At 45.6% G+C, this 23217-nt stretch overlaps 1 protein-coding gene and 9 non-coding genes across 10 annotated transcripts; 1 reads left to right on the top strand and 9 right to left on the bottom strand.

Moving 5' to 3' along the window:
- The first annotated feature begins 898 nt into the window (after positions 1 to 898).
- LOC130382318 (uncharacterized) lies at positions 899 to 6289 on the top strand. The gene is made up of 9 exons (XM_056589984.1): positions 899 to 1002; positions 1229 to 1290; positions 1940 to 2035; positions 2159 to 2227; positions 2317 to 2379; positions 2486 to 3581; positions 3833 to 4895; positions 4986 to 5106; positions 5235 to 6289. Exons 1-9 carry the CDS (start codon positions 899 to 901, stop codon positions 6287 to 6289), a joined length of 3729 nt encoding a protein of 1242 aa, XP_056445959.1.
- Positions 6290 to 9637: 3348 nt separating this feature from the next.
- On the bottom strand, positions 9638 to 9710 carry trnav-cac (transfer RNA valine (anticodon CAC)). The gene has a single exon. It is a non-coding gene; the product is annotated as a tRNA-Val (tRNA).
- A 1683-nt stretch (positions 9711 to 11393) lies between these two features.
- On the bottom strand, positions 11394 to 11466 carry trnav-gac (transfer RNA valine (anticodon GAC)). Its single transcript has one exon. It is a non-coding gene; the product is annotated as a tRNA-Val (tRNA).
- Positions 11467 to 12412: 946 nt separating this feature from the next.
- trnav-uac (transfer RNA valine (anticodon UAC)) lies at positions 12413 to 12485 on the bottom strand. The gene has a single exon. It is a non-coding gene; the product is annotated as a tRNA-Val (tRNA).
- Positions 12486 to 15170: 2685 nt separating this feature from the next.
- Positions 15171 to 15243, bottom strand: trnav-aac (transfer RNA valine (anticodon AAC)). Its single transcript has one exon. It is a non-coding gene; the product is annotated as a tRNA-Val (tRNA).
- A 2498-nt stretch (positions 15244 to 17741) lies between these two features.
- On the bottom strand, positions 17742 to 17814 carry trnav-uac (transfer RNA valine (anticodon UAC)). The gene has a single exon. It is a non-coding gene; the product is annotated as a tRNA-Val (tRNA).
- Positions 17815 to 18176: 362 nt separating this feature from the next.
- trnav-aac (transfer RNA valine (anticodon AAC)) lies at positions 18177 to 18249 on the bottom strand. The gene has a single exon. It is a non-coding gene; the product is annotated as a tRNA-Val (tRNA).
- Positions 18250 to 19879: 1630 nt separating this feature from the next.
- On the bottom strand, positions 19880 to 19952 carry trnav-aac (transfer RNA valine (anticodon AAC)). The gene has a single exon. It is a non-coding gene; the product is annotated as a tRNA-Val (tRNA).
- A 1579-nt stretch (positions 19953 to 21531) lies between these two features.
- Positions 21532 to 21604, bottom strand: trnav-aac (transfer RNA valine (anticodon AAC)). The gene has a single exon. It is a non-coding gene; the product is annotated as a tRNA-Val (tRNA).
- A 1353-nt stretch (positions 21605 to 22957) lies between these two features.
- On the bottom strand, positions 22958 to 23030 carry trnav-cac (transfer RNA valine (anticodon CAC)). The gene has a single exon. It is a non-coding gene; the product is annotated as a tRNA-Val (tRNA).
- Positions 23031 to 23217: the final 187 nt, after the last annotated feature.

Raw genomic sequence — 23217 nt, 5'->3', positions numbered from 1 at the left:
GACGGTGACATTTAGGAGGGGACCATCGGGTCATCTGCGGCAGGACCCATCCTCTGAGGCCATGAGGATAAAACATAATCCTGGGCTTCAGGTCAATAGTCCCGCTGAGAAACCTGAGCAAGTGAAGACCAGCGCTCGCACTGTGGTCATCCAGCGAGGAGGGGATGTGTCGGACCGACAGGAGGTGATGGGAGAGTACCTGCTGCAGTTTGGCAAGTACCAGGGAAAATCGTTCAAGTGGCTCCTCGAGAACGATGTTGGCTACACCATCTACCTGATGAAAAAGGTAGACGATGAGGAGAGAGCCGGGACCTTCAACCCACAGGGACACAGTAAGGACAGCCTGCTGTCTTTTCTGGACTATGCCAGGAGCTTCCAGGAAATACAGGACCTGAGGAACTACCTGATCTCCAGGAACCCTGCTGAACCTGTGGCGTCAGAGGGGGACAATATTGTCGGCTTTGGTCGCAGGGCCAAAACCACCTGGAGGCAGATCTGGGAGAGCAGGGCGGATGGTTATGCTGCCTACATCTCACGCCAAAAGTGCATCAAAAACAGCAAGATGTACAACCTGCAGCAGTACATCCTCAAGCAGGAAAGGGCTGAATCCTGTCCAACACCTGCAGAAGGCTCCACTACATCTACTGCCTCCATCCCAACATCAGGCACTCTAGGTCAGTTCACAACAATATTCAAATACTGACTTCATGATCTTTGAATGTACCTAAAACACAATGAATGTTTTGTTTAATCTCCTGTCCAACACCTGCAGAAGGCTCCACCACATCTACTGCCTCCACCACATCTACTGCCTCCACCCCAACAGCAGGCACTCTAGGTCAGTTCACAACAATATTCAAATACTGACTTCATGATCTTTGAATGTACCTAAAACACAATGAATGTTTTGTTTAATCTCCTGTCAAACACCTGCAGAAGGCTCCACCACATCTACTGCCTCCACCACATCTACTGCCTCCACCCCAACAGCAGGCACTCTAGGTCAGTTCACAACAATATTCAAATACTGACTTCATGATCTTTGAATTTACCTAAAACACAATGAATGTTTTGTTTAATCTCCTAGTGATGGAGGAGGACGAGGAACTGGAGAGACAGATGTTGAACCTGTCTCCATCTTTATTTGACACCGGAGTAAGCAGGTGGATCATCAAGGGTGAAACCGTAACTCTTCCGGTACTTGATCAAATGACCCCGGTGCTTTCAGGCCCACCAGCAGCAGTCCAGGGAAGAGCAGCTGTGGATCCAACGAAAGGTTTTTCTTCATCAGTGCGGACGGAGGATTCTGTTTACAACAGAATTCACCTGCCGTTACTATTTTTTGTCAACTAGTTTGTTATTTTGGCCGTGTTCTGGTCTGTTCTGATGTTTGTGTTCTCTTGCTCTCCAACTAACCAAAGGAATTAACATGCCGTCGAAGATGGTAAGTGTTTTTTGTTATATGCATGCTTCATTTAAGCTGTCGTTCAAGGATTTGGCGTGTGAAATACCACAGAGGCTTAGATACAGGTTCACATGCCACATCTTTGATTGACCAGTGATATTCTTACTATATACTTATATTGCTTCTGTGCTTTACCTGTTCTCAGATGCTTAAACGATTTGTGTTATTACATTTCAAATACACAACAATTCAAAATTGAATGAAAAATGTTTAGTCTGTGCTACCAGTTAGCTGCAAAGACAACAGGTAAAGTCAGATCGCAAAGCATAAGAAACTTAAATGTGTGAGGAAAATGACACTGATTGTTTTTACAGCTCACAGGACGAAGCCACCAGCTACTGCTGCTAGACCTGCAGAACCGGATGACCCCACTGTGACTGCTGCGAAAGGTTATTATATTTGTTTCCTTCCCACTTCATCCTGGATCTCATTCAGATTGCATGACATTTATATGTTTTCCTTTTAATCCCATAGCCACAGCGAAGGCCCTGTTGCCGGTCCCTGCCCAGCTGCTCGCCATTGCCCCAGAGCTCGGGATAAGAGAGCAGGAGCCCGATGTGTTGAAACAAAGTATGACAGTAGTGCTCTTATACCTCCAGTGTATCTCACATAAATATCAGTTTCATTCTGATTAATCACATTTTCATTCATTTATATATAGTGCTCATGTTTTGTTACAACTTTTTTCCAAAGCACACAGAAAGGCAGTCTCCCGCAGTCCTTTGGAGTCTGGAATAATAGCAGGTCCATCTCTTCCTAAAAGTAAATGTTTTATTTTCTTAAATGCTCTGAGAAATTATATCTTAAGCACATGTTGCCAACACTTTCCTGTTTGTATCTCACCATCCTAGATACATCATCCCTACAGAGTATTGCCCCTGTGGAAGCACAGGGAGACACTGTCCATGATGAAGGTAAGAATTCTTAACACTAGTTTAACCATGTCATTGATATAGAGCTCGATTTTATTTCCTTGTACTCTGAATATACTGTAGTGTTTTATATGTTTGTGTTTTACAGCTCCAACATGTCCTGCGCCTCCTGTCAGGCAGCCAGCAGCCCCAGGCTACAATCAGGATGTTGCACAGTGGAACTGCTCCCATCAGCAGCAGATCTGGATGAAGACTGAGTTTGAGACATTGGGTCTGTGGCCAGGGTCACGTCCAGTACGTCACCCAATGAACATGATTACCCTGTGGCGCTATCCACCTCAGCCTGAGCTCATAGACAATATTGCTGCACTGCCTTCGCCCAAATATTTTCAGCTCCACCCATTCTTCATTTGGAAGCCGGAGCATGCAATCATGGAGAGGGTGAGGAACAATTTTGTCCTGCCCTGCCTTCATGGTTGTCCCAACCCTCAGGTAGCTTCTTCTGGTGTTGGACGGCCCAGAGTGATCATCGGCACCAGTGGTCAGTACTATCTCTTTGCTTCACGGCTCACCTGTAAAGCCTGTAAGAGGTACTGGCATGCTGACAAACCCCAATGGCTGGAGATGTTGCCAAAGCGCTTCAATAACATTGTGCCAACATTCCTGACGCACAAAAAAGCCATCTGCAAATCGGTGATGGATGAGCTGAGACGCAGTGGCAGATCACCGGAGGACATGACCAAGCAGCTGACAGAGGCGGTCCATCTTAAGTATGAGCGAGCTCATCTGGCCTACCTGCTGAGTGTGCAGAACATCAGGGATGCTGAGGAAGGAGCCTACGGCCAGAAGACCATCACTGGGCACCTCAGACAGGCAGACACTCCAGCTTCATTCGGGGGATATTCAGATGCTGATGGCTGGCGGGGAGTGTCTCTTTCTTCGCACTACCTGGTCAACTGCCAGGTCCAGGAGTATCAGAGGCAGGAGCAGCTCCTCACACTACTGCTGCAGGGGACCTTTGGACGGGCACTGAGGTCGGATCACACTCGGAAAGTGGCGAGGAAGGTCGTGCTGTCGTCTGGCACCATGTCTTCCTACGCCATCATGAATGAGAACTGGATGATCCTGAGCTGGGTGATGCTGCAGTCAGAGTGTGATCGGTCCCTTCATCTGGTGTATCAGGGACTGGCTCAACGCTACACTGCAGCTGGAGTGGAGAAGGCATGCTGCCACTGGGTGGACAGGTATAAAGTGTTTATGTTTAAAAATGTACTAGACTTACACACGTTTGTTTGATTTCACCCATTTATTCCATTTTGCACAGTTTATTGTGTCATCTGACTAATCTGAGATACAAATATAAAGAAATGGAATTCTAAAATAGAATAGAAAGATATAGTTTTTTTAATATTGTAAATAGATGAATAGTCTAATAGTATTTCACCCAAAAATATATTTTTTTCGACTGCAATAAAATGTGTTTTTAATGTTTTAGGGACTGCTGTGCTGCCTTCAAGGTCCTGGACACCAGAGCTCAGGAGCACCTGTCATGGGACTGCTGGAAGACCACAGAGGCTATAGTCACAGAGGCCACCTCTGGAAACCTCGCCAACACAAGTGCCGCAAGGAACAAGTTTAATGTAGACATTAGCATCAAGTTAGACTTGTTTCATTGTATGCGCCGGCTTACCAGAGAGTGTGTGTCAGAGCATCATCCTCTGTACAGCTCCTTCTGCCAGTTCCTCTCTGCAGCCTTTCTCGTTGTGGACCAGGGGGATCTCGAGAGGCTGAAGGACGCTTACACCTTCTGTGGAATCTCTCCTGCCAATCCAACCAAGCAGCACATGAGAGATCACTGCAGGACACAGGTGCCACAGCCCAGAGAACTGCTGCAGAGAGTGGAAGACGTCCTCCATCACTTCCACCTGGCAAAGGACGTGAATGATGTGCTCCTCTATAAGGCCTCCATGTTCAAGGTGTGGAGGATTCAGCGGATACACATCTTAAGAGGCTGCTTGAGCGACCCTGAGGTGGAGGAGGGGATCCTCTACAGATACGGTGGCACCTTGCAGCTTAATTACACCAAGGGCGAAGGAGCGGCTGTACCTGTTTGGATCCCTGTTAGAGGCACGTCTCAGCAGGAGGGCTTCCACTGTCACCAGGCCCAGTGGGTGACTGGCAACCGGGTGTCCACTGAGCTCTTCCAGGCCCAGGCCATGACTGGAGTGGTGTGCTGGAACTTTCAGAGGCTTGTGGACCTGAAGCAGCCTGGTGTGGAGCTGCCAGCTGTGTTTGACCCCCTGCTCATTTGGGAACTGAACGCAGCCTGTCAAAGGGTGACAGGGGTGCGAAAATACCCAGCTCTGCACATCTCAAACAGGGACACAGGGGAGAGATTCGGGCTGCAGTACGTGGAGCCAGGCTGTCGTCCTGTGGTTTTAAACTGGGACAAACACAGGACACAGCACAACACCTCTGCTGCTGTAACCGTGGCAACACAGCTGCACTCCTCTGCCCTGGATGAAGTGCAGGACATTGTTGCGGGCACAGACTCTCAGGTAATCCAGATGAATCACACACTGTCAATTTCCAACCCACTGACAGAATGACTGACTGACTCAATCATTACATTTGATGCTGTATTTCAGGAGACCAGTGATGGCACTGTCCAGGACAACCCAGTGGGAGCAGTGCCGATCCTCAGTTTCCAGCCACCTATGCCAGCATCTGCCACAGCCAAAGAAGAGCCTCACCCTTTGATGGATACAGGTTACCCACCTACCATTCCTCATGCACAACAGTTAACTGTTAAAAACAACTTCACACATGGCTACTGTATACAATTAGCTTGTAATAATAATATAAACAATATAATAAACATATGCTTTATTCCTTAGACCTGCGAGGGGTAGCGCCACTGCCCATATCCTCCTCTCCTCGAGCCGCCCGCACTGGACCCATTAAGACGGGAGGCCTGGTTCAAGTCCTGGACCACGGCCGGTGGACGGCCCCCATGAGAGCAGCCATCGATGGGCTTCTGGCTAAACATCATGGAGCCAAAGCTCTTCTGAAGAGGGTGGATGAGGAATATGCTGCCATGGTGCAGAGGGCGTGCACGGATCCCAACAGCCTCCTTCATCCGACCACAGGCCAGCATATCTCCAGATATGTCAAGCATCTGGCCAAGCTGAAAAACACCAGCTCCTCTCTCAACACCAGCCCAGAGAAGGTTTTAGAGACTCAGCAGCTGTGGCAGAGTTTGACCACAGGCAGCAAAACAGTGTGTGTACCCGTCACAGCCCTGCCTCCTGCGACCGTCAACCCTCCAGCTGTGGCTCCCCCCCCGGAGGAGTCACTGAGCCGGGCCACAGTGGAGAAGATCGTGTCAGAGATCCTCCAGAAACAGCAGCAACAACCAAGGCAGGAGAGAAAGGTGCCCAGAAACTGTTTGTCCTGTGGTCAGCCAAAGTCCAGGTACCTTGGCGATGGATCCACTGTTCACTTTTTTTTTCAGTCCCCTGAGGTGAAGTACTTTTACTGCTCCGAACGGGTCTTTAAAATGTATAGAGAGGAAGGCCTCAAAGACCCCAGGATGTATTTTGTGGACTTTGCTGCCTCCCCCTTTTTTGCCAGGGAGCTTGAGGCTGTAAAAGAGAGGAGTGCAGCGTGGAAGAAGGTGGCAGAGGAGAGGACAAAGCGAAAGTCTGCAGTGCAGCTTCCAACAGGTCGCCTGTGCAGATTCTGTCACCAACCACGAAAGCAGGGTCCTGTCAGCCCTCATGTCCATGCCTGTTTCCCTGACATCCCAGGGAAATACATATACTGCCCCTCCAGAGTGTTGTCCCTTTACAAGGACAAGGGCATGGTCAAGGAGATGACCTGGATGGAGTTCCAGCAGTCAGACTTTTTTGAGGCAGAAAGGGTCCGATGGGTTTCAGAGAAGAGGAGTTGAGGAGGACTAATAGTCCTCTTTTCTGAAATGAAATGATTAGACCTTGACTAATCATTTCATAATATCATATATGTTTACACTTTCTATTAAATATATTCTGTACATTTGTATTGTTCCTTTGCTTATATATTATCTCAGTTTGGACTTTGGGTGTTTAATAACTAATAGTCCACTTTTCTATAATATTGTATATGTTTACACTTTTTTGTAAATATATTCTGTACATTTGAATTGTTCCTTTGCTTACATATTATCTTGATTTATCTTCAATATCAGTTTGGACTTTGGGTGTTTAATAACTAATAGTCCTCTTTTCTATAATATTGTATATGTTTACACTTTTTAGTAAATATGTTCTGTACATTTGCATTGTTCCTTTGCTTGCATATTAACTTTATTTATCTTCAATGTCAGTTTGGATTTTGGGTGTTTAATTATTCAGCTCGTGTTCATGTAGAATTAAATATGACACTTTCATCGAAGGGCAGCAACTTGTTTCTGGATTATTTGCTTCGTGGAGCATATTGTGCCTTTCATGCATCATTTATATAATATAAATATTTTTAATGATGAATTGTTTTTATTATCATTAAGTTCAATTCAAACGTTTCAAGAAACAGTAAGTAAAAGTAGGATTATTATTTATCCTTTAATAACAAGGTCTTATTATCATATTATCGTCAAAGATTAATTATTTCCACATGTCCAAAAAGTGATTAAAATTCACAAAGGCCTACAAAGTTGAAAATAGTTGAAAAGGAATTGTTTCGGATCATCTACACATGCTGTAGAAAGAATATAAGAGTGTTCTAAATCAAATAAGAGTTTGGTGTGTTTGGCTAACGTGGGATTCGAACCACCTCCTCTGGGAGACGCTCCTGCTCGACAAAGAGTACTTCTACCGATCCGCGGCATTTTCTTCCTCGCTTCTGATTGGCTAGTAAGCGTTCTACGGCTATACGCGGCTGGCCTTCGCGTGTTAGGCGAACGTGATAACCACTACACTACGGAAACCATGTTGATTGAGCATAACCCTAGAAAATTTTGTCAACAGAAGCTCCAGCATTAGCAGGTTTTCAGCGCAGGTTTAAACACTTAATAATATGACGAGGCTATCAGTTGAAGAGGTGGCGTGGTGCCAAGTAGACGCTGCTGAAGGCTCTGTTCCAGATAGACTCATCACGAATAGCAGCCTGATAGTAAAGCAGGAGAATTTAAACATTAACTTTGTATATCTCAAAACAATGAAACTGTTTCTGCCCGGTTTCAAACCGGAGACCTTTCGCGTGTTAGGCGAACGTGATAATAACTACACAACGGAAACCTGTTAGCTTGAGCATAACCCTAGAAAATTTTGTCAGTAGAAGCTCCCACATGAACAGGTTTTCAGCGCAGGTTTAAACACTTAATAATATGACGAGGCTATCGGTTGAAGAGGTGGCGTGGTGCCAAGTAGACGCTGCTGAAGGCTCTGTTCCAGATAGACTCATCACGAATAGCTGCTTGATAGTAAAGCAGGAGAATTTAAACATTAACTTTGTTGATCTCAAAACAGTTTTGATGTTTCCGCCCGGTTTCGAACCGGGGACCTTTCACGTGTGAGGCGAACGTGATAACCACTAAACTACGAAAACCTGAGCGAAAGAAAAAAAACCTAGAAAATTTTGTCAACAGAAGCTCCAGCATTAGCAGGTTTTCAGCGCAGGTTTAAACACTTAATAATATGACGAGGCTATCAGTTGAAGAGGTGGCGTGGTGCCAAGTAGACGCTGCTGAAGGCTCTGTTCCAGATAGACTCATCACGAATAGCAGCCTGATAGTAAAGCAGGAGAATTTAAACATTAACTTTGTATATCTCAAAACAATGAAACTGTTTCTGCCCGGTTTCAAACCGGAGACCTTTCGCGTGTTAGGCGAACGTGATAATAACTACACAACGGAAACCTGTTAGCTTGAGCATAACCCTAGAAAATTTTGTCAGTAGAAGCTCCCACATGAACAGGTTTTCAGCGCAGGTTTAAACACTTAATAATATGACGAGGCTATCGGTTGAAGAGGTGGCGTGGTGCCAAGTAGACGCTGCTGAAGGCTCTGTTCCAGATAGACTCATCACGAATAGCTGCTTGATAGTAAAGCAGGAGAATTTAAACATTAACTTTGTTGATCTCAAAACAGTTTTGATGTTTCCGCCCGGTTTCGAACCGGGGACCTTTCACGTGTGAGGCGAACGTGATAACCACTAAACTACGAAAACCTGAGCGAAAGAAAAAAAACCTAGAAAATATTGTCATCAGAAGCACCCGCATGAACAGGTTTTCCGCGTTGGTTTAAATACTTAATAATATGACGAGGCTATCGGTTGAAGAGGTGGCGTGGTGCCAAGTAGACGCTGCTGAAGTTTCTGTTCCAGATAGACTTTTCCCGAATAGCTGCTTGATAGTAAAGCAGGAGAATTTAAACATTAACTTTGTATATCTCAAAACAATGAAACTGTTTCTGCCCGGTTTCAAACCGGAGACCTTTCGCGTGTTAGGCGAACATGATAATCACTACACAACGGAAACCTGTTAGCTTGAGCATAACCCTAGAAAATTTTGTCAGCAGAAGCTCCCACATGAACAGGTTTTCAGCGCAGGTTTAAACACTTAATAATATGACGAGGGTATCAGTTGAAGAGGTGGCGTGGTGCCAAGTAGACGCTGCTGAAGGCTCTGTTCCAGATAGACTCATCACGAATAGCTGCTTGATAGTAAAGCAGGAGAATTTAAACATTAACTTTGTTGATCTCAAAACAGTATTGCTGTTTCTGCCCGGTTTCGAACCGGGGACCTTTCGCGTGTGTGGCGAACGTGATAACCACTACACTACGAAAACACATACACCGAGTATCTGGCAACCCATCAGAATCCCGTCATCAACCGTCCAGTCTAGTTCACAACATTTAATGGAACCAGGGTCAGAGTGGTCAGGTGTGAATGTAAGTGGTTATATCATACATATTTGAAACATATTATCCTAAACATCCATTCGCCCATCTGCTACCGCGGGGAACAATGCTAGCACGCTAGGCCTCAATTGTAAAGTCGTAACGACAGCGGCCAAAGCCCGCCACGACATGCTAATGGACTACGAACCGTCCATTGCACGCTAGAAGATCCAGGATGAGACGGTTACCCCAGAAGTCCATGCTGGAGAGGTGCACGTAGAAGACTCAGTAACGCTAGGCAAAACAGGAAAGGAGGTTGACACCAAGACACTCCTAAGAACTTCTCACAAGTAGAGTTAGAGTTTAACTTTCATACAGTCTATGCTCTCAACTGCGAGCACTAAATACAAATACTTTCACCATGTTTCCGCCCGGTCTCGAACCGGGGACCTTTCGCGTGTGAGGCGAACGTGATAACCACTACACTACGGAAACACATACACGAAAAATCTGGCAACCCATCAGAATCCTGTCATCAACCGTCCAGTCGAGTTCACAACATTTAATGGAACCAGGGTCAGAGTGGTCAGGTGTGAATGTAAGTGGTTATATCATACATATTTGAAACATATTATCCTAAACATCCATTCGCCCATCTGCTACAGCGGGGAACAATGCTAACACGCTAGACCTCAATTGTAAAGTCGTAACGACAGCGGCCAAAGCCCGCCACGACATGCCAATGGCCTACGAACAGTCCATTGCATGCTAGACGATCCAGGATGAGACGGTTACCCCAGAAGTCGATGCTGGAGAGGTGCACGTAGAAGACTCAGTAACGCTAGGAAAATCAGGAAAGGTGGTTGACACCCAGACACTTCTCACAACTAGAGTTCGAGTTTAACTTTCATACAGTCTATGCTCTCAACTGCGAGCGCTAAATACAATTACTTTCACCATGTTTCCGCCCGGTCTCGAACCAGGGACCTTTCGCGTGTTAGGGGAACGTGATAACCACTACACTACGGAAACCAGGTATAATGATCGAAACCCTAGAAAATTTTGTCAGCAGAAGCTCCCGCATGAACAGGTTTTCAGCGCAGGTTTAAACACTTAATAATATGACGCGGCTATCGGTTGAAGAGTTGGCGTGGTGCCAAGTAGACGCTGCTGAAGTTTCTGTTCCAGATAGCCTTTTCCCGAATAGCTGCTTGATAGTAAAGCAGGAGAATTTAAACATTAACTTTGTATATCTCAAAATGATGAAACTGTTTCTGCCCGGTTTCGAACCGGGGACCTATCGCGTGTTAGGGCGAACATGATAATCACTACACAACGGAAACCTGTTAGCTTGAGCATAACCCTAGAAAATGTTGTCAGCAGTAGCTCCCGCATGAACAGGTTTTCAGCGCAGGTTTAAACACTTAATAATATGACGAGGCTATCGGTTGAAGAGGTGGCGTGGTGCCAAGTAGTCACTGCTGAAGGTCCTGTTCCAGACAGACTTTTCCCGAATAGCTGCTTGATAGCAAAGCAGGAGAATTGAAACACTAAATTTGTAATTAATGCTGTTTCCGACCGGTCTTGAACCGGGGACCTTTCGCGTGTAAGGCGAACGTGATAAACACTACACGACGGAAACCTGAGCGAAAGAAAAAAAAACTAGAAAATATTGTCAACAGAAGCACCCGCATGAACAGGTTTTCCGCGTTGGTTTAAATACTTAATAATATGAAGAGGCTATCGGTTGAAGAGGTGGCGTGGTGCCAAGTAGACGCTTCTGAAGTTTCTGTTCCAGATAGACTTTTCCCGAATAGCTGCTTGATAGTAAAGCAGAAGAATTTAAACATTAACTTTGTTGATCTCAAAACAATGAAACTGTTTCTGCCCGGTTTCAAACTGGAGACCTTTCGCGTGTTAGGCGAACGTGATAATAACTACACAACGGAAACCTGTTAGCTTGAGCATAACCCTAGAATATTTTGTCAGCAGAAGCTCCCACATGAACAGGTTTTCAGCGCAGGTTTAAACACTTAATAATATGACGAGGCTATCGGTTGAAGAGGTGGCGTGGTGCCAAGTAGTCACTGCTGAAGGTCCTGTTCCAGACAGACTTTTCCCGAATAGCTGCTTGATAGCAAAGCAGGAGAATTTAAACATTAAATTTGTAATTAATGCTGTTTCCGCCCGGTCTTGAACCGGGGACCTTTCGCGTGTCAGGCGAACGTGATAACCACTACACTACGGAAACCTATGCGAAAGAAAAAAAACCTAGAAAATATTGTCATCAGAAGCACCCGCATGAACAGGTTTTCCGCGTTGGTTTAAATACTTAATAATATGACGAGGCTATCGGTTGAAGAGGTGGCGTGGTGCCAAGTAGACGCTGCTGAAGTTTCTGTTCCAGATAGACTTTTCCCGAATAGCTGCTTGATAGTAAAGCAGGAGAATTTAAACATTAACTTTGTATATCTCAAAACAATGAAACTGTTTCTGCCCGGTTTCAAACCGGAGACCTTTCGCGTGTTAGGCGAACGTGATAATCACTACACAACGGAAACCTGTTAGCTTGAGCATAACCCTAGAAAATTTTGTCAGCAGAAGCTCCCACATGAACTTTCGCGTGTAAGGCGAACGTGATAAACACTACACGATGGAAACCTGAGCGAAAGAAAAAAAACCTAGAAAATATTGTCAACAGAAGCACCCGCATGAACAGGTTTTCCGCGTTGGTTTAAATACTTAATAATATGAAGAGGCTATCGGTTGAAGAGGTGGCGTGGTGCCAAGTAGACGCTTCTGAAGTTTCTGTTCCAGATAGCCTTTTCCCGAATAGCTGCTTGATAGTAAAGCAGGAGAATTTAAACATTAACTTTGTATATCTCAAAACGATGAAACTGTTTCTGCCCGGTTTCGAACCGGGGACCTATCGCGTGTTAGGCGAACGTGATAATCACTACACGACGGAAACCTATTAGCTTGAGCATAACCCTAGAAAATTTTGTCAGCAGAAGCTCCCGCATGAACAGGTTTTCAGCGCAGGTTTAAACACTTTATAATATGACGAGGCTATCGGTTGAAGAGGTGGCGTGGTGCCAAGTAGTCACTGCTGAAGGTCCTGTTCCAGACAGACTTTTCCCGAATAGCTGCTTGATAGCAAAGCAGGAGAATTTAAACATTACATTTGTAATTAATGCTGTTTCCGCCCGGTCTTGAACCGGGGACCTTTCGCGTGTAAGGCGAACGTGATAACCACTACACTACGGAAACCTGTGCAAAAGAAAAAAAAACTAGAAAATATTTTCATCAGAAGCACCCGCATGAACAGGTTTTCCGCGTTGGTTTAAATACTTAATAATATGACGAGGCTTGTAAAGTCGTAACGACAGCGGCCAAAGCCCACCACGACATACCAATGGCCTACGAACCGTCCATTGCATGCTAGACGATCCAGGATGAGACGGTTACCCCAGAAGTCCATGCTGGAGAGGTGCACGTAGAAGACTCAGTAACGCTAGGAAAATCAGGAAAGGAGGTTGACACCCAGACACTTCTCACAACTAGAGTTCGAGTTTAACTTTCATACAGTCTATGCTCTCAACTGCGAGCGCTAAATACAAATACTTTCACCATGTTTCCGCCCGGACTCGAACCGGGGACCTTGCGTGTGTTAGGCAAACGTGATAACCACTACACTACGGAAACCATGTCGATTGAGCAAAACCCTAGAAAATTTTGCCAGCAGAAGCTCCCGCATGAACAGGTTTTCAGCGCAGGTTTAAACACTTAATAATATGACGCGGCTATCGGTTGAAGAGGTGGCGTGGTGCCAAGTAGACGCTGCTGAAGTTTCTGTTCCAGATAGCCTTTTCCCGAATAGCTGCTTGATAGTAAAGCAGGAGAATTTAAACATTAACTTTGAATGTCTCAAACCGATGAAACTGTTTCTGCACGGTTTCGAACCGGGGACCTATCGCGTTTTAGGCAAACGTGATAACCACTACACTACGGAAACCATGTAGATTGAACAAAACCCTAGAAAATTTTGTCAGCAGAAGCTCCCGCATGAACAGGTTTTCAGCGCAGGTTTAAACCCTTAATAATATGACGCGGCTATCGGTTGAAGAGTTGGCGTGGTGCCAAATAGACGCTGCTGAAGTTTCTGTTCCAGATAGCCTTTTCCCGAATAGCTGCTTGATAGTAAAGCAGGAGAATTTAAACATTAACTTTGTATATCTCAAAACGATGAAACTGTTTCTGCCCGGTTTCGAACCGGGGACCTTTCGCGTGTTAGGCAAACGTGATAACCACTACACTACGGAAACCATTTCGATTGAGCAAAACCCTAGAAAATTTTGCCAGCAGAAGCTCCCGCATGAACAGGTTTTCAGCGCAGGTTTAAACACTTAATAATATGACGCGGCTATCGGTTGAAGAGGTGGCGTTGTGCCAAGTAGACGCTGCTGAAGTTTCTGTTCCAGATAGCCTTTTCCCGAATAGCTGCTTGATAGTAAAGCAGGAGAATTTAAACATTAACTTTGTTGATCTCAAAACAGTTTTGATGTTTCCGCCCGGTTTCGAACCGGGGACCTTTCGCGTGTGAGGCGAACGCGATAACCAGTACACTACGAAAACACATACACGGAGTATCTGGCAACCCATCAGAATCCCATCATCAACCGTCCAGTCTAGTTCACAACATTTAATGGAACCAGGGTCAGAGTGGTCAGCTGTGAATGTAAGTGGTTATATCATACATATTTGAAACATATTATCCTAAACATCCATTCGCCCATCTGCTACCGCGGGGAACAATGCTAGCACGCTAGGCCTCAATTGTAAAGTCGTAACGACAGCGGCCAAAGCCCGCCACGACATGCTAATGGACTACGAACCGTCCATTGCACGCTAGAAGATCCAGGATGAGACGGTTACCCCAGAAGTCCATGCTGGAGAGGTGCACGTAGAAGACTCAGTAACGCTAGGCAAAACAGGAAAGGAGGTTGACACCAAGACACTCCTAAGAACTTCTCACAACTAGAGTTAGAGTTTAACTTTCATACAGTCTATGCTCTCAACTGCGAGCACTAAATACAAATACTTTCACCATGTCTCCGCCCGGTCTCGAACCGGGGACCTATCGCGTGTAAGGCGAACGTGATAACCACTACACTACGGAAACCTTTGAGAATGAAAACAAACCTAGAAAATATTGTGATCAGAAGCACCCGCATGAACAGGTTTTCTGCGTTGGTTTAAATACTTAATAATATGACGAGGCTATCGGTTCAAGAGGTGGCGTGGTGCCAAGTAGACGCTGCTGATGGTTCTGTTCAAGATAAACTCTTCACGAATAGCTACTTGATAGTAAAGCAGGAGAATTTAAACATTAACTTTGTATACCTCAAAACACTAATGCTGTTTCCGCCCGGTTTCGAATCGGGGACCATTCGCGTGTGAGGCTAACGTGATAACCACTACACTACGGAAACACATACACAAGAATCTGGCAACCCATCAGAATCCTGTCATCAACCGTCCAGTCGAGTTCACACCATTTAATGGAACCAGGGTCAGAGTGGTCAGGTGTGAATGTAAGTGGTTATATCATACATATTTGAAACATATTATCCTAAACATCCATTCGCCCATCTGCTACAGCGGGGAACAATGCTAACACGCTAGGCCTCAATTGTAATGTCGTAACGACAGCGGCCAAAGCCCGCCACGACATGCCAATGGCCTACGAACCGTCCATTGCATGCGAGACGATCCAGGATGAGACGGTTACCCCAGAAGTCCATGCTGGAGAGGTGCACGTAGAAGACTCAGTAACGCTAGGAAAATCAGGAAAGGAGGTTGACACCAAGACACTTCTCACAACGAGAGTTCGAGTTTAACTTTCATACAGTCTATGCTCTCAACTGCGAGCGCTAAATACAAATACTTTCACCATGTTTCCGCCCGGTCTCGAACCGGGGACCTTTCGCGTGTTAGGCGAACGTGATAACCACTACACTACGGAAACCATGTCGATTGAACAAAACCCTAGAAAATTTTGTCAGCAGAAGCTCCCGCATGAACAGGTTTTCAGCGCAGGTTTAAACACTTAATAATATGACGAGGCTATCAGTTGAAGAGGTGGCGTGGTGATGCTTGATAGTAAAGCAGGAGAATTTAAACATTAACTTTGTTGATCTCAAAACAGTTTTGATGTTTCCGCCCGGTTTCGAACCGGGGACCTTTCGCGTGTGAGGCGAACGCGATAACCAGTACACTACGAAAACACATACACGGAGTATCTGGCAACCCATCAGAATCCCGTCATCAACCGTCCAGTCTAGTTCACAACATTTAATGGAACCAGGGTCAGAGTGGTCAGCTGTGAATGTAAGTGGTTATATCATACATATTTGAAACATATTATCCTAAACATCCATTCGCCCATCTGCTACCGCGGGGAACAATGCTAGCACGCTAGGCCTCAATTGTAAAGTCGTAACGACAGCGGCCAAAGCCCGCCACGACATGCTAATGGACTACGAACCGTCCATTGCACGCTAGAAGATCCAGGATGAGACGGTTACCCCAGAAGTCCATGCTGGAGAGGTGCACGTAGAAGACTCAGTAACGCTAGGCAAAACAGGAAAGGAGGTTGACACCAAGACACTCCTAAGAACTTCTCACAACTAGAGTTAGAGTTTAACTTTCATACAGTCTATGCTCTCAACTGCGAGCACTAAATACAAATACTTTCACCATGTCTCCGCCCGGTCTCGAACCGGGGACCTATCGCGTGTAAGGCAAACGTGATAACCACTACACTACGGAAACCTTTGAGAATGAAAACAAACCTAGAAAATATTGTGATCAGAAGCACCCGCATGAACAGGTTTTCTGCGTTGGTTTAAATACTTAATAATATGACGAGGCTATCGGTTCAAGAGGTGGCGTGGTGCCAATTAGACGCTGCTGATGGTTCTGTTCAAGATAAACTCTTCACGAATAGCTACTTGATAGTAACGCAGGAGAATTTAAACATTAACTTTGTATACCTCAAAACACTAATGCTGTTTCCGCCCGGTTTCGAATCGGGGACCATTCGCGTGTGAGGCTAACGTGATAACCACTACACTACGGAAACACATACACAAGAATCTGGCAACCCATCAGAATCCTGTCATCAACCGTCCAGTCGAGTTCACACCATTTAATGGAACCAGGGTCAGAGTGGTCAGGTGTGAATGTAAGTGGTTATATCATACATATTTGAAACATATTATCCTAAACATCCATTCGCCCATCTGCTACAGCGGGGAACAATGCTAACACGCTAGGCCTCAATTGTAATGTCGTAACGACAGCGGCCAAAGCCCGCCACGACATGCCAATGGCCTACGAACCGTCCATTGCATGCGAGACGATCCAGGATGAGACGGTTACCCCAGAAGTCCATGCTGGAGAGGTGCACGTAGAAGACTCAGTAACGCTAGGAAAATCAGGAAAGGAGGTTGACACCCAGACACTTCTCACAACGAGAGTTCGAGTTTAACTTTCATACAGTCTATGCTCTCAACTGCGAGCGCTAAATAGAAATACTTTCACCATGTTTCCGCCCGGACTCGAACCGGGGACCTTGCGTGTGTTAGGCAAACGTGATAACCACTACACTACGGAAACCATGTCGATTGAGCAAAACCCTAGAAAATTTTGCCAGCAGAAGCTCCCGCATGAACAGGTTTTCAGCGCAGGTTTAAACACTTAATAATATGACGCGGCTATCGGTTGAAGAGGTGGCGTGGTGCCAAGTAGACGCTGCTGAAGTTTCTGTTCCAGATAGCCTTTTCCCGAATAGCTGCTTGATAGTAAAGCAGGAGAATTTAAACATTAACTTTGAATGTCTCAAACCGATGAAACTGTTTCTGCACGGTTTCGAACCGGGGACCTATCGCGTTTTAGGCAAACGTGATAACCACTACACTACGGAAACCATGTAGATTGAACAAAACCCTAGAAAATTTTGTCAGCAGAAGCTCCCGCATGAACAGGTTTTCAGCGCAGGTTTAAACCCTTAATAATATGACGCGGCTATCGGTTGAAGAGTTGGCGTGGTGCCAAATAGACGCTGCTGAAGTTTCTGTTCCAGATAGCCTTTTCCCGAATAGCTGCTTGATAGTAAAGCAGGAGAATTTAAACATTAACTTTGTATATCTCAAAACGATGAAACTGTTTCTGCCCGGTTTCGAACCGGGGACCTATCGCGTGTTAGGCGAACGTGATAATCACTACACAACGGAAACCTATTAGCTTGCGCATAACCCTAGAAAATTTTGTCAGCAGAAGCTCCCGCATGAACAGGTTTTCAGCGCAGGTTTAAACACTTAATAATATGACGAGGTTATCGGTTAAAGAGGTGGCGTGGTGCCAAGTAGTCAGTGCTGAAGGTCCTGTTCCAGACAGACTTTTCCCGAATTGCTGCTTGATAGCAAAGCAGGAGAATTTAAACATTAAATTTGTAATTAATGCTGTTTCCGCCCGGTCTTGAACCGGGGACCTTTCGCGTGTAAGGCGAACGTGATAACCACTACACTACGGAAACCAGTGCAAAAGAAAAAAAAACTAGAAAATATTTTCATCAGAAGCACCCGCATGAACAGGTTTTCCGCGTTGGTTTAAATACTTAATAATATGACGAGGCTTGTAAAGTCGTAACGACAGCGGCCAAAGCCCACCACGACATACCAATGGCCTACGAACCGTCCATTGCATGCTAGACGATCCAGGATGAGACGGTTACCCCAGAAGTCCATGCTGGAGAGGTGCACGTAGAAGACTCAGTAACGCTAGGAAAATCAGGAAAGGAGGTTGACACCCAGACACTTCTCACAACTAGAGTTCGAGTTTAACTTTCATACAGTCTATGCTCTCAACTGCGAGCGATAAATACAAATACTTTCACCATGTTTCCGCCCGGACTCGAACCGGGGACCTTTCGCGTGTTAGGCAAACGTGATAACCACTACACTACGGAAACCATGTCGATTGAGCAAAACCCTAGAAAATTTTGCCAGCAGAAGCTCCCGCATGAACAGGTTTTCAGCGCAGGTTTAAACACTTAATAATATGACGCGGCTATCGGTTGAAGAGGTGGCGTTGTGCCAAGTAGACGCTGCTGAAGTTTCTGTTCCAGATAGCCTTTTCCCGAATAGCTGCTTGATAGTAAAGCAGGAGAATTTAAACATTAACTTTGTTGATCTCAAAACAGTTTTGATGTTTCCGCCCGGTTTCGAACCGGGGACCTTTCGCGTGTGAGGCGAACGCGATAACCAGTACACTACGAAAACACATACACGGAGTATCTGGCAACCCATCAGAATCCCGTCATCAACCGTCCAGTCTAGTTCACAACATTTAATGGAACCAGGGTCAGAGTGGTCAGCTGTGAATGTAAGTGGTTATATCATACATATTTGAAACATATTATCCTAAACATCCATTCGCCCATCTGCTACCGCGGGGAACAATGCTAGCACGCTAGGCCTCAATTGTAAAGTCGTAACGACAGCGGCCAAAGCCCGCCACGACATGCTAATGGACTACGAACCGTCCATTGCACGCTAGAAGATCCAGGATGAGACGGTTACCCCAGAAGTCCATGCTGGAGAGGTGCACGTAGAAGACTCAGTAACGCTAGGCAAAACAGGAAAGGAGGTTGACACCAAGACACTCCTAAGAACTTCTCACAACTAGAGTTAGAGTTTAACTTTCATACAGTCTATGCTCTCAACTGCGAGCACTAAATACAAATACTTTCACCATGTCTCCGCCCGGTCTCGAACCGGGGACCTATCGCGTGTAAGGCGAACGTGATAACCACTACACTACGGAAACCTTTGAGAATGAAAACAAACCTAGAAAATATTGTGATCAGAAGCACCCGCATGAACAGGTTTTCTGCGTTGGTTTAAATACTTAATAATATGACGAGGCTATCGGTTCAAGAGGTGGCGTGGTGCCAAGTAGACGCTGCTGATGGTTCTGTTCAAGATAAACTCTTCACGAATAGCTACTTGATAGTAAAGCAGGAGAATTTAAACATTAACTTTGTATACCTCAAAACACTAATGCTGTTTCCGCCCGGTTTCGAATCGGGGACCATTCGCGTGTGAGGCTAACGTGATAACCACTACACTACGGAAACACATACACAAGAATCTGGCAACCCATCAGAATCCTGTCATCAACCGTCCAGTCGAGTTCACACCATTTAATGGAACCAGGGTCAGAGTGGTCAGGTGTGAATGTAAGTGGTTATATCATACATATTTGAAACATATTATCCTAAACATCCATTCGCCCATCTGCTACAGCGGGGAACAATGCTAACACGCTAGGCCTCAATTGTAATGTCGTAACGACAGCGGCCAAAGCCCGCCACGACATGCCAATGGCCTACGAACCGTCCATTGCATGCGAGACGATCCAGGATGAGACGGTTACCCCAGAAGTCCATGCTGGAGAGGTGCACGTAGAAGACTCAGTAACGCTAGGAAAATCAGGAAAGGAGGTTGACACCAAGACACTTCTCACAACGAGAGTTCGAGTTTAACTTTCATACAGTCTATGCTCTCAACTGCGAGCGCTAAATACAAATACTTTCACCATGTTTCCGCCCGGTCTCGAACCGGGGACCTTTCGCGTGTTAGGCGAACGTGATAACCACTACACTACGGAAACCATGTCGATTGAACAAAACCCTAGAAAATTTTGTCAGCAGAAGCTCCCGCATGAACAGGTTTTCAGCGCAGGTTTAAACACTTAATAATATGACGAGGCTATCAGTTGAAGAGGTGGCGTGGTGATGCTTGATAGTAAAGCAGGAGAATTTAAACATTAACTTTGTTGATCTCAAAACAGTTTTGATGTTTCCGCCCGGTTTCGAACCGGGGACCTTTCGCGTGTGAGGCGAACGCGATAACCAGTACACTACGAAAACACATACACGGAGTATCTGGCAACCCATCAGAATCCCGTCATCAACCGTCCAGTCTAGTTCACAACATTTAATGGAACCAGGGTCAGAGTGGTCAGCTGTGAATGTAAGTGGTTATATCATACATATTTGAAACATATTATCCTAAACATCCATTCGCCCATCTGCTACCGCGGGGAACAATGCTAGCACGCTAGGCCTCAATTGTAAAGTCGTAACGACAGCGGCCAAAGCCCGCCACGACATGCTAATGGACTACGAACCGTCCATTGCACGCTAGAAGATCCAGGATGAGACGGTTACCCCAGAAGTCCATGCTGGAGAGGTGCACGTAGAAGACTCAGTAACGCTAGGCAAAACAGGAAAGGAGGTTGACACCAAGACACTCCTAAGAACTTCTCACAACTAGAGTTAGAGTTTAACTTTCATACAGTCTATGCTCTCAACTGCGAGCACTAAATACAAATACTTTCACCATGTCTCCGCCCGGTCTCGAACCGGGGACCTATCGCGTGTAAGGCAAACGTGATAACCACTACACTACGGAAACCTTTGAGAATGAAAACAAACCTAGAAAATATTGTGATCAGTAGCACCCGCATGAACAGGTTTTCTGCGTTGGTTTAAATACTTAATAATATGACGAGGCTATCGGTTCAAGAGGTGGCGTGGTGCCAATTAGACGCTGCTGATGGTTCTGTTCAAGATAAACTCTTCACGAATAGCTACTTGATAGTAACGCAGGAGAATTTAAACATTAACTTTGTATACCTCAAAACACTAATGCTGTTTCCGCCCGGTTTCGAATCGGGGACCATTCGCGTGTGAGGCTAACGTGATAACCACTACACTACGGAAACACATACACAAGAATCTGGCAACCCATCAGAATCCTGTCATCAACCGTCCAGTCGAGTTCACACCATTTAATGGAACCAGGGTCAGAGTGGTCAGGTGTGAATGTAAGTGGTTATATCATACATATTTGAAACATATTATCCTAAACATCCATTCGCCCATCTGCTACAGCGGGGAACAATGCTAACACGCTAGGCCTCAATTGTAATGTCGTAACGACAGCGGCCAAAGCCCGCCACGACATGCCAATGGCCTACGAACCGTCCATTGCATGCGAGACGATCCAGGATGAGACGGTTACCCCAGAAGTCCATGCTGGAGAGGTGCACGTAGAAGACTCAGTAACGCTAGGAAAATCAGGAAAGGAGGTTGACACCAAGACACTTCTCACAACGAGAGTTCGAGTTTAACTTTCATACAGTCTATGCTCTCAACTGCGAGCGCTAAATAGAAATACTTTCACCATGTTTCCGCCCGGTCTCGAACCGGGGACCTTTCGCGTGTTAGGCGAACGTGATAACCACTACACTACGGAAACCATGTCGATTGAGCAAAACCCTAGAAAATTTTGTCAGCAGAAGCTCCCGCATGAACAGGTTTTCAGCGCAGGTTTAAACACTTAATAATATGACGAGGCTATCAGTTGAAGAGGTGGCGTGGTGATGCTTGATAGTAAAGCAGGAGAATTTAAATATTAACTTTGTTGATCTCAAAACTGTTTTTATGTTTCCGCCCGGTTTCGAACCGGGGACCTTTCGCGTGTGAGTTGGAAGTGATAACCACTACACTACGAAAACACATACACGGTTAATCTGGCAACCCATCAGAATCCCGTCATCAACCGTCCAGTCTAGTTCACAACATTTAATGGAACCAGGGTCAGAGTGGTCAGGTGTGAATGTAAGTGGTTATATCATACATTTTTTAAACATATTATCCTAAACATCCATTCGCCCATCTGCTACCGCGGGGAACAATGCTAGCACGCTAGGCCTCAATTGTAAAGTCGTAACGACAGCGGCCAAAGCCCGCCACGACATGCTAATGGACTACGAACCGTCCATTGCACGCTAGACGATCCAGGATGAGACGGTTACCCCAGAAGTCCATGCTGGAGAGGTGAACTTAGAAGACTCAGTAACGCTAGGCAAAACAGGAAAGGAGGTTGACACCAAGACACTCCTAAGAACTTCTCACAACTAGAGTTAGAGTTTAACTTTCATACAGTCTATGCTCTCAACTGCGAGCACTAAATACAAATACTTTCACCATGTCTGCTCCCGGTCTCGAACCGGGGACCTATCGCGCGTAAGGCGAACGTGATAACCACTACACTACGGAAACCTTTGACAATAAAAACAAACCTAGAAAATATTGTGATCAGAAGCACCCGCATGAACAGGTTTTCCGCGTTGGTTTAAATACTTAATAATATGACGAGGCTATCGGTTGAAAAGGTGGCGTGGTGCCAAGTAGACGCTGCTGAAGTTTCTGTTCCAGATAGACTTTTCCCGAATAGCTGCTTGATAGTAAAGCAGGAGAATTTAAACATTAACTTTGTATATCTCAAAACAATGAAACTGTTACTGCCAGGTTTCAAACCGGAGACCTTTCGCGTGTTAGGCGAACGTGATAATCACTACACAACGGAAACCTGTTAGCTTGAGCATAACCCTAGAAAATTTTGTCAGCAGAAGCTCCCACATGAACAGGTTTTCAGCGCAGGTTTAAACACTTAATAATATGACGAGGCTATCGGTTGAAGAGGTGGCGTGGTGCCAAGTAGACGCTGCTGAAGGCTCTGTTCCAGATAGACTCATCACGAATAGCTGCTTGATAGTAAAGCAGGAGAATTTAAACATTAACTTTGTTGATCTCAAAACAGTTTTTATGTTTCCGCCCGGTTTCGAACCGGGGACCTTTCGCGTGTGAGGCGAACGTGATAACCACTACACTACGGAAACACATACACGGTTTATCTGGCAACCCATCAGAATCCCGTCATCAACCGTCCAGTCTAGTTCACAACATTTAATGGAACCAGGGTCAGAGTGGTCAGGTGTGAATGTAAGTGGTTATATCATACATATTTGAAACATATTATCCTAAACATCCATTCGCCCATCTGCTACCGCGGGGAACAATGCTAGC

The sequence above is a fragment of the Gadus chalcogrammus genome, chromosome 5 (assembly GCF_026213295.1).
Source record: "Gadus chalcogrammus isolate NIFS_2021 chromosome 5, NIFS_Gcha_1.0, whole genome shotgun sequence".
In the NCBI taxonomy this organism is placed as follows: domain Eukaryota; kingdom Metazoa; phylum Chordata; class Actinopteri; order Gadiformes; family Gadidae; genus Gadus; species Gadus chalcogrammus.
Note: the sequence above shows the minus strand (reverse complement) of the source record. Positions and strands in the feature narration are given on the sequence as shown.